Source organism: Rutidosis leptorrhynchoides, chromosome 5 (assembly GCF_046630445.1).
Source record: "Rutidosis leptorrhynchoides isolate AG116_Rl617_1_P2 chromosome 5, CSIRO_AGI_Rlap_v1, whole genome shotgun sequence".
NCBI classification, from domain to species: domain Eukaryota; kingdom Viridiplantae; phylum Streptophyta; class Magnoliopsida; order Asterales; family Asteraceae; genus Rutidosis; species Rutidosis leptorrhynchoides.
In genome coordinates, this window is record NC_092337.1 from 35022742 (window position 1) to 35033914 (window position 11173).

Below are 11173 nucleotides of genomic sequence, written 5' to 3' on the forward strand. Positions count from 1 at the left end.
GTGTTGTTTACTTGTTTGAAGTCGTCATTAATTGATTTTACTTACTTAAAGCACTCGGAGTCGATGCTTATTTTCAACGATGGAAGAATATAACGGCGGGAACAGCGGATGTGCCGACTTCCCGTTAAATGATTTTGGTCCATTGCCGCGGTTAAAATTGATTTTCTTTTTATTAATTTATATTAACTCATATATATGCACCTCAATTTATCTCATTTTTTCCCAACTCTTTTACACTATTTCTTTAAAATTTTATAGTTCAATTTCATCTTATTCTTAATAAAAAAATGTCTAACAACCAAGGTAATTTCAACTAGGAAAAATTGTTTGAAAATGCATCGAACTTTCACTAAATTCCTATTGTATGCGTTCAACTTTCAGATCTCCTATTGTATGCATTAAACTATGTAAATTGTTCTATTGTATGTAGTTAACCTGTTATAACAGGTAAACTTCAGGTCACCTTCTAGTCAAAATTACACTATTGACCCCTCATGTTTGTCACATATTACAAGGTAGTCATTTATGTTTTTTTTGAGGCTATTGATCCCTCTTGTTTGTTCTATTCCCACAAAGCTTAAAACTTAAAACCTGAAATTAGTCTGAATAATATACATATTACATGTATATTATAGAAATCACAAGAACTAGTAATATGTAGCTCTTAAATAATAAGAAAAATAAGAAACAGTACTTCGCTAACTGAAGTCAACATTTTAATCCAAAGTTACTACATGAAACTTGTTCCGAATCAACATTTTAAGCTTCGCTAACTGAAATCATTTATTGAAAGTCAAAGATTGGTTCAAATTTTGATTTATAAGACTCGGTTTGACTTTTCGGTTTAAACTTTGACTCATGAATTGAAGATTAAAAGAAGGAATTACAATCTAAAATTTTGCAGATACATTCACTAAATTACTGTGAATCAAACTACAGTCCTATTTTTTTAATCGTTCCAAATTGTTCTGTGCACCTAAGTCGTTTGTCTTTTCGGTTAACGAAGAACACGATCTGGATAGAGGTGATATTGAATATGTTAATCAGTTATGATGATTCAAGAGGCTTCATTTGATGTTTAGGAACTCAGATTTGGTCTCAGTTTGTTCTCTGATCTTCAAAATGATGAACGCCTAAATCGGTTTAGGTTAGTGATTAGGATGATGAATGACGAAGAGCTGTGATGATGTTGAACTCGGATTTATGTTTCTTGTTTGATCTTGTGGTTTAGATGGAGCTTTGTTAGGATTGATGGGTTAAATGTTGTGGGTTAGATGATAAATGACTAACGATTAATACACATCTACACGTAACCATGTTTAAGGTGAGAAGAGTATACCGGACTCAAAAAAAAAAAAAAAAAAAAAAAAAAAAAAAAAAAAAGTAAAAGGGAATTATTTTATTAAGCATCAATAGGGATGGCAATGGATCGGATATGGATCGGGTGAGGTCATATCCATATCCATATCCATTTATTTTTTTTAGTTTTCATCCATCCATATCCATATCCGTCGGGTGAAGCGGGTTAATGGATAATTATCCATATCCGTTTAAATTTATCTTATTTTTAACAATTATAAGCGGTGGTTCATTATATACGATCAAAAGTAATATTTTTTAATAGTTTATGCGACCGAAAGTCACATTTTTACTAATCTATATAACAAATATTCAATAAATAGCTTATTAAATGTGTAAAGATATCGACATGTAAGTTGCTTACTTTTAATTACATGGAATCACATTTAAACCACCAAAGTACGATAAATACATTTAAGTTAAACAAAACAAAATATAAGAATAAAGTTATATTTTTAGAGAAAATATAACGAAAGATGAATATGAATATAATTAATGAAATATCACTACATAAATGATACTAATTTGAGTGATAAATTTATATATTTAGTTATTTCGGGTGGAAGCTGGTTCATCCATGGATGAAATTTTTTCGTCCATATCCATATTCATATCCATTTAGATCGTCCATATCCACGAATAATCGGGTGGATATCCACTGGATCGGGTATCCATTGCCATCCCTAAGCATCAACCTTTATCAAATGATCAGCTGCTAACTACAATTAGATAAACAAAGGACACATTATTAACGATAATACGCCTAGAGGATATGTAAGAGAAATTAGGGTTCTATTTTTTTTTGTTTTGGATGAAGATGAAGATGAAGATGTAAGTGGAGGGGTTTGATGGAGAATGTTAGGACCATCCGCGTCAAAAATAAACATTAGTGTCAGATGTGCAATATTGGGCAAATATGAAGGACCAATCGTGTAACTTTTTCTTCAGATTAACCGGATACCAGGTTAACAAGTCATCATATACATACAATAGTATAATTTAAAAAGTTGAATGCATATAATAAGAGATCAGAAAGTTGAATGCATACAATAAGAATTTAGAGAAAGTTTAATGCATTTTCAAACAATTTTTCCTTTCGACTATTCCAACCAAAATAATTTAATTATTTCAACAATCCAGAGTCCAGACCATCCAAACAATTTAAACAATTCCTCAAATCCCTCAAAAATTTAGTTTTGTTATAATAATAATAATAATATAGATATGGATAGTCAATTTTGGTGTATACATATAGTCAATTTTGGTACACAAAGTATGTATTTTTATATTGAGATTTTAGGCTATAAATACTCATGAATGCAAGCATTAAACTTGCACCATTTCTCACACTTACAAAGTGTTTCTTTCTTTCTCTCCATTATCATCTTTGTTCTTACACTTCATTATTAGTATTCTAAATCAAGAATCAAATCACTAAAGGTAGTTATAAGCCTACTGAATTATAACATCAAGAATCAAACCACTAAAGGTAGTTATAAGCCTACTGAATTATAACATCAAGAATCAAACCACTAAAGGTAGTTATAAGCCTACTGAATTATAACACGTTATCAGCACGATAATCTTAATACTAAATATGGTTGGCTCTGCCACCAAAATGATATATGGTCGGTTATACCACCAAAATGATATATGGTCGGTTATACCACCAAAATGATATATGGTCGGTTATACCACCAGAATGATATAGGTCGGTTATACCACCTGAAAAAATATATGGTCGACACTGTCGCCAAATTTTCATTTATGTTTACTAATATTTATATTTTTGTTATATAACATTTATTTATGATTACTTACACATGGTCGACACTGTCACCTACTTATCATTTATGTTATATTAAATTTATGTTTAATGTTTATATACTTATGAATATAAATTGACTCTAATTTATCATGATGTTTGTTTTAATTTTTGATAATAGAAAATGTCGAATCTGAAAAAGCTTAAATTTACTCCTTTAGAATCAACTGGAAACAACTACATGCCATGGGTTATAAAAGTAAAAATGCATCTTAAATCAATGGGCATTCTTGAAACCATAAATGAAAACAACACTTGTTCTGAAAAAGAACAAGCTACGGCATGTTGCTTTATTCATCAACATATTGATGAATGCTTACAAAATAATTATGTGACTGTAGAAGATCCCCATGTTTTATGGGAAGGTCTCAAAAGCAGATTCAATAATCAAAGAGAAATTTTACTTCCAGCTGCAATGGAACAATGGAGAACATTAAGGTTCCAAGACTTTAAGAAAGTAAATGAATACAGCTCAGCTCTGTATAATACATGTTCACAACTTAAATTCTGTGGACATGAAATTAGTGATGCAGACATGATGGAGAAAACTTTCTCCACAATGAATGATGCAAACATCACAGTGCAAAGAAATTTGAGAATGCTAAAGTTCAAAACATATCCTGAACTTAATTCATATCTCTTAGTTGCAGAGCAAAATGATGAGCTATTAATGAAAAATCAGCAATCCCGTCCTACTGGTACACTTGCAATCCCTGAAGCAAATACTGCAAATAATTATAAACAGGGACAAGGACGCGGGCAAGGTCGTGGTTATAATAACCATCACCATCATCATGCCAAAAGCCATAACTATGGTAGAAACCATCCTTATGGTAATGGTAATGGGCGTGGACGTGGTCGTGGTCGTGGCCGTGGTGGTCAAAGAAATAGTAATCCACGAAAATATAAATATCAACCACAAAACAAGCCCATTAAACAAGATGTTGAAGAAAATTCTTCTAAAAATTCTGAAGAATCTTGCTACAGATGTGGTAGAATGGGCCACTGGGCTAATACTTGCCAAACATCTAAACATCTTGTTAAGATGTATCAGGATTCGCTGAAAGGTAAAGAAAAGGAAGTAAATTTTGTGGATAATATTGATCCAACAGTCACTGAGAAACCATCTGATTTATATGAAGATTTCTTGAATGTTTAAGTTGTGTGTTTTTTGAAAAATAAACGATTTAATATCGTCTGTCTTTGTCATTATGTTTGCTAAATGTTTCAGTACTATCTATTTGCGTTTAAAATATTGTGTAATATTAATGTACTCACTATTTATTTCTTATATATGAAGTTCAATATGAATTTTGCTGGAATACAACATCAATCAAGTGGTGGAGATCTCTGTATAGCAGACAGTGGAACTACACACACTATACTTAAATCCGAGAAATATTTTATTGATCTAAAACCAACGGAAGGAACTATACATACAATATCAGGACCTGCTAACTTGATAAAAGGGATAGGAAAGGCAAATTTCATACTACCAAATGGTACAAAATTTTTAATAAATGATGCCTTATTTTCTCTCAAGTCAAGCAGAAATTTATTGAGTTTCTCCGACATATACCTTAACGGGTATGATTATCAGTCAGTGACAACAGAAAATGAGAAATATTTAAGTATCACTGACAAGAGTCATGTGGTTGAAAAACTGCCAAGACTTAGTTCTGGATTACATTATACACATATAAATGTACCAGAAATACATATGGTAGTTAACGAAAAATATATTGATCCTGGTGTATTCAGTTTATGGCATAACAGATTAGGCCATCCAGGATCAACAATGATGAAAAGGATTATTGAATGTACTCATGGACATCCACTAAAGGATAGAAAAATCCATCATGATACAATGGTTCCATGTACATCTTGCTCTCTTGGAAAATTGATAACTAGACCCTCACCACTTAAGGTTGAGAAAGAATCACCAATGTTTCTTGAAAGAATTCAAGGTGATATATGTGGACCAATTCATCCACCATGTGGACCATTTAGATATTTCATGGTTCTAATAGACGCATCTAGCAGATGGTCTCATGTTTGTCTGTTATCAAGCCGTAATGTGGCATTTGCAAAATTTCTTGCCCAAATTATTAAATTGAGAGCTCATTTTCCTGATTACACCATTAAAAGGGTGAGACTTGATAATGCTGGTGAATTTACATCTCAAGCATTTAATGACTATTGCATGTCTATAGGAATTGTTGTTGAACATTCTGTTGCTCATGTGCATACACAAAATGGTTTAGCCGAGTCATTGATTAAACGTTTACAGTTAATCGCTAGACCATTGATAATGAGAACAAAACTCCCTGTATCTATATGGGGTCATGCAATTTTACATGCTGCTGCATTGATTCGCATCAGACCAAGTGCAAGTCATAAATATTCCCCCTACAACTTGCTTTTGGTCAAGAGCCAAATATTTCCCATCTTAGAACATTTGGTTGTGCAGTGTATGTTCCAATTGCGACACCACAACGTACAAAAATGGGTCCTCAAAGGAGGTTGGGAATATATGTTGGATATGAAACATCTTCAATATTAAGGTATATTGAACCTATGACAGGTGACGTTTTTACAGCACGTTTTGCTGATTGTCATTTTAATGAAACATTGTTCCCTAGATTAGGAGGAGAAATGAAAAATAAAGAAAATGATGTTTCATGGTGTGAACCTCAATTAAAGTATCTTGATCCTCGCACAAAAGAATGCGAGACAGAAGTTCAAAAGATAATGCATATACAAGAACTTGCAAATCAATTGCCTGATGCATTTACAGATACAAAAACGGTGACAAAATCATATATACCAGCAGTAAATACTCCAGCTCGAATTGAAATTCCAAAAGCTGGCAATAACGTCACTCATGAATCTTTGCCACGTCAGAAACGTGGAAGACCAATCGGTTCAAAGGATAAAAATCCTCGAAAAAGAAAATCAGCTGATAATGAAGTAAAAGAAAGTGTTCAAGAAGAACCACAAATCAGTACTCCTACTGCAGAGGAGATTGATGATATCAATACAGAAATTGCAATCAATTATGCATATTCAAAAATATTATGGAACCGAAATGAAATGAAAAATCTTGATGAGAAATTTTCATTTAATGTTGCATATGACATCATGAATAATGATGATGATCCAGAACCAACATCTATGGTTGAATGTCAAAATAGACATGATTGGGCTCAATGGAAAGAAGCAATACGAGCTGAATTAGAATCACTCAATAAAAGAAAAGTTTTCGGATCCATCATTCTCACTCCTAAAGATGTGAAACCTGTAGGATACAGATGGATTTTTGTCCGAAAAAGAAATGAGAAAAATGAAGTTACAAGGTATAAAGCTAGACTTGTAGCTCAAGGTTTTTCTCAAAGACCGGGAATTGATTATGAAGAAACTTATTCTCCTGTTATGGATGCAATTACTTTTAGGTACTTAATCAGTCTGGCAGTTTCTAAAAATTTAGAAATGCATCTCATGGATGTTGTGACTGCTTATCTATATGGATCACTTGATAGTGATATATATATGAAGATACCTGAAGGATTTAAGGTACCAGAAGCATCAAATGCAAAACCCAAAGAAATGTATTCGATTAAATTACAAAGATCTTTATATGGGTTAAAACAATCGGGACGTATGTGGTATAACCGATTGAGTGATTACTTGATAAGCAAAGGGTATACAAATAATCTTACTTGCCCTTGTGTTTTCATTAAGAAAACAACATCCGGATATGTGATCATAGCTGTTTATGTTGATGATCTTAACATCATAGGTACAAATAAAGAGATCCATGAAGCCATTCAACTTCTAAAGAAAGAATTTGAAATGAAAGATCTCGGAAAAACCAAGTATTGCCTTGGTTTACAAATTGAGCATATGCCTAATGGTTTACTTGTACATCAAACAACATATACTGAAAAGATTTTGAAACGTTTCAATATGGACAAGGCAAAACCATTAAGTACTCCTATGGTTGTTAGATCACTCAATGTTGAAGCTGATCCATTTCGTCCATGTGAAGATCAAGAAGACATTCTTGGACCAGAAGTACCATATCTTAGTGCAATTGGAGCTCTTATGTATCTTACAAATTGTACAAGACCTGACATTTCTTTTGCAGTTAATTTGTTGGCAAGGTTCAGCTCTGCTCCTACCAAAAGACACTGGAATGGGATCAAACACATATTTCGATACCTTCGAGGAACTACTGATTTAGGATTATTTTATTCTAACGAATCAAAACAAGATTTGGTTGGTTATGCAGATGCAGGTTATTTATCTGATCCACATAAAGCTAAATCTCAAACTGGATATGTATTCCTAAATGGAGGTACTGCAATATCATGGCGTTCTCAAAAACAAACACTTGTTGCTACATCGTCAAATCATGTCGAAGTGATTGCATTACATGAAGCTACTCGAGAATGTTTTTGGTTGAGATCAATGACACAACTCATTACTGATTCTTGTGGACTAGAACGCGATAAAAGTCCAACAACTATCTATGAAGATAATGCAGCTTGCATAGCACAGATGAAAGAAGGGTATATCAAAAGTGACCGAACAAAACACATACCACCTAGATTCTTCTCATACACTCAAAATCTCATTAAGGACAACCAGATTGAAATGAGATATGTGCAATCTAGCAAAAACTCTGCTGATCTTTTCACGAAAGCACTTCCAACTGCTATTTTCAGAACACACGTTCATAACATTGGCATGAGACATGTTCAAAAGATGTAACAGCTGAAGCGATGTCTACTTGAGGGGGAGTCAACTCCATGCTGCACTCTTTTTCCCTTAGCTAAAGTTTTTTCCCACTGGGTTTTCTTTAGCAAGGTTTTTAACGAGGCAGTAATTTATAGTTGATCTTCAACAAAATAAAATTGCTATCCAAGGGGGAGTGTTATAATAATAATAATAATATAGATATGGATAGTCAATTTTGGTGTATACATATAGTCAATTTTGGTACACAAAGTATGTATTTTTATATTGAGATTTTAGGCTATAAATACTCATGAATGCAAGCATTAAACTTGCACCATTTCTCACACTTACAAAGTGTTTCTTTCTTTCTCTCCATTATCATCTTTGTTCTTACACTTCATTATTAGTATTCTAAATCAAGAATCAAATCACTAAAGGTAGTTATAAGCCTACTGAATTATAACATCAAGAATCAAACCACTAAAGGTAGTTATAAGCCTACTGAATTATAACATCAAGAATCAAACCACTAAAGGTAATTATAAGCCTACTGAATTATAACAAGTTTAACTTTTAAGTACTTGGGCTTAGTTGATCTTTGACACGTGCGCCTTAAGCTTAGTAAGGAAATTCAAGTAATACACGTGGCTAAATTAATTGATCGAAAGTTCCCAAAGAGATTTAGGGCAAAATTAAAATACTCCGGTATTGAACAAATTACTCCGTATCAAATCACAACAAACTGATCATCGCATCAATTCCGTCTCATGTTTCTTCTTCCAAGGTACATAGGTTTCCCCTTTGCTTTCATATTACCCTTAATTCCTTCATAATACTGTTTATTTTTTATTTTTATAAAATACATATATTCGCTTTTTTCGAACTTGAACTTAAATAAGTTCTTAGGTTTTGTAGAGATTTGCTTCATAAAACATTCATTTCGGCTGTATAAGAGTACTGTATATGTAACTGAATTAAGTTAAGTTGTTTATTTTACAAATCTGTATGAACTCTGAATTTTATATATTATATTATATGTTTATTTATAGGTCAGGTTATAATGGATAATCTTCCTGACCAATTAGTTTGGGAGATTTTCAACAGCATCACCAACACTGTTGATCGAAATTCTATATCTTTGGTTTGTAAACGCTTCTATAATCTAGATAATGAACAACGGAAACACATTCGTGTCGGTTGCGGTTTAAACCCTGCAAATGAAGCTTTATTTTCATTATGCCTTAGATTCCGAAACCTAAACAAAGTTGAAATCACATACTCTGGTTGGATGTCCAAATTAGGGAAACAATTAGAGGACCCTGGACTGTCTGTACTCTCAAACACCTGCCCGTTTTTAACAGATCTTACTTTAAGTTATTGCACATTTATTACTGATGCGGGCCTTAGCTGTTTAGCTTTGTGCTCCAATCTTTCGTCTTTGAAACTAAATTTCACTCCAAGAATCACTGGTTGTGGCATATTTTCAGTTGTCGTGAACTGCAAGAACCTTAAGTCACTCCATCTTGTTCGTTGTTTAAATGTTACTAATCTTGAGTGGCTCGAGTGTCTTGGTGGGCTCGAAACGCTTGAAGATTTGTGTATTAAGAACTGTAGAGGTATTGGAGAAGGTGCTTTAGTTAAGCTTGGTGCCACATGGCGTAACATAAAACGTTTGCACTTTGAGGTTGACTCGAATTACAGGTACATGAAGCTCTATGATCGGTTAGCAGTTGATCTATGGCAAAAGCAGTGGGTCCCATGTGATAATATGATAGAGCTTAGTTTGATAAATTGTATGATCAGCCCGGGAAGAGGGCTCGCTTGTATACTGGATAAATGCAAAAACTTGGAGAAAATTCACTTAGACATGTGTATAGGAGCACGAGACTCTGATATTATCGGGCTGGCCCGAAACTCAAGGAATCTTCGGTCCATTTCGATTAGAGTACCTTCAGATTTTTCTCTTCCTTTATTAATGGAACACCCGTTGCGGCTTACAGATGATAGTTTGAAAGCATTGGCCGAAAACTGTACACTTCTCGAGTCACTCACATTGTCTTTTTCAGACGGCGAGTTTCCTTCATTATCTTCATTCTCTCTTAAAGGGATACTTAATTTAATTAGCACGTGCCCCATTAAGAATCTATCTTTCGATCGTGTTTATTCGTTTAACAATATTGGAATGGAAGCTATTTGTTGTTGTGATCATTTGGAAAGTTTAGAACTTGTTAGATGCCAAGAGATTAGTGATGAAGGACTAGAACTTGTGGCTAAGTACCCGCGATTGCGTGTGTTGCGGTTAACCAAGTGTCTTGGAGTAACTGATGATGGGTTCAGACCGCTTATCGGGTCATGTAAACTGGAACATCTTGTTGTGAATGATTGTCCTCAAGTATCTTACACTGGTTTGCAAGGTGCTGCAAAATATGTTTCTTTTAAGCAAGATTTGTCATGGATGTATTGACTTTTTAAGTTTTTTTCGAAGTTGTTGACTTGTTAACTTGTTGTGAATTATAATAATGATGTGTAATGTGTAGTGAGGCTATATGCCGTAGTATTATTGAATCATTTGTAATATTGTAGTATGTCAAAAATGAGAAGGTTATGAACCCAGCTGCAGGCAGTTTATTGTAAATTGATAGCAGATAATGTTTTTTTGGTTATCGTTGGAATGTATGGCACTATGGCAGAGCTCATGCTGTATTCACGAGTGGCAAAGGTTGTAAATTGTACGATGTTGAAGGTCGAGATTATATGGATTTAGCATCCGGTTATGCGGTTAATGCCTTAGGTCATTTGGATTCGGATCGAATTCAAGCCATTACTAATCAAGCTAACCTACTTGCTCATGTTAGCAACCTCCATCATACTCTTCCTCAGGTGTGTTTTGTATTTCATATATGTAGAGAGATATATACACGTGTACATTCCTTGTTGTTCCAGCTTGAGGGTTGCACTGATGTACATTTCTTGTTTGATTGTCAGCCTTGCACAATCCCAATTTAGGAATGAGCAAGATATCAACATGTTTTAAATATGTATTTTTGTTGAGGCTTTTGAGGTTGCTGCTCAAAAATACTTGATTGACCTTAACCGAAAGCTTAATAACATGATATTTTCTGTAAAGTTTTGGTTTGTTGTACATTTTGACCATTTGCATTTTGTAGTTGTAAATATTAGTCTTTGTAGGTGAGTTAAATGTGCTTAGGTTTAGTTATAGACATAACCATCTTGGAGGTTAAGTAAACC

General features: G+C 33.5%; 1 protein-coding gene across 1 annotated transcript; it reads left to right on the top strand.

Annotated features, from left to right (window-relative positions):
• The first annotated feature begins 8594 nt into the window (after positions 1-8594).
• LOC139847789 (F-box/LRR-repeat protein 14-like) lies at positions 8595-11005 on the top strand. The gene is made up of 2 exons (XM_071837517.1): positions 8595-8708; positions 8974-11005. The coding sequence occupies exon 2, from the start codon at positions 8985-8987 to the stop codon at positions 10386-10388; it is 1404 nt and encodes a 467-aa protein (XP_071693618.1). The 5' UTR covers positions 8595-8708; positions 8974-8984; the 3' UTR covers positions 10389-11005.
• The last annotated feature ends 168 nt before the right edge of the window (positions 11006-11173 follow it).

Excerpts from the sequence above, each read along its gene's own strand:
- LOC139847789 (XM_071837517.1), top strand. The coding sequence starts at position 8,985 with ATGGATAATCTTCCTGACCAATTAGTTTGGGAGATTTTCAACAGCATC.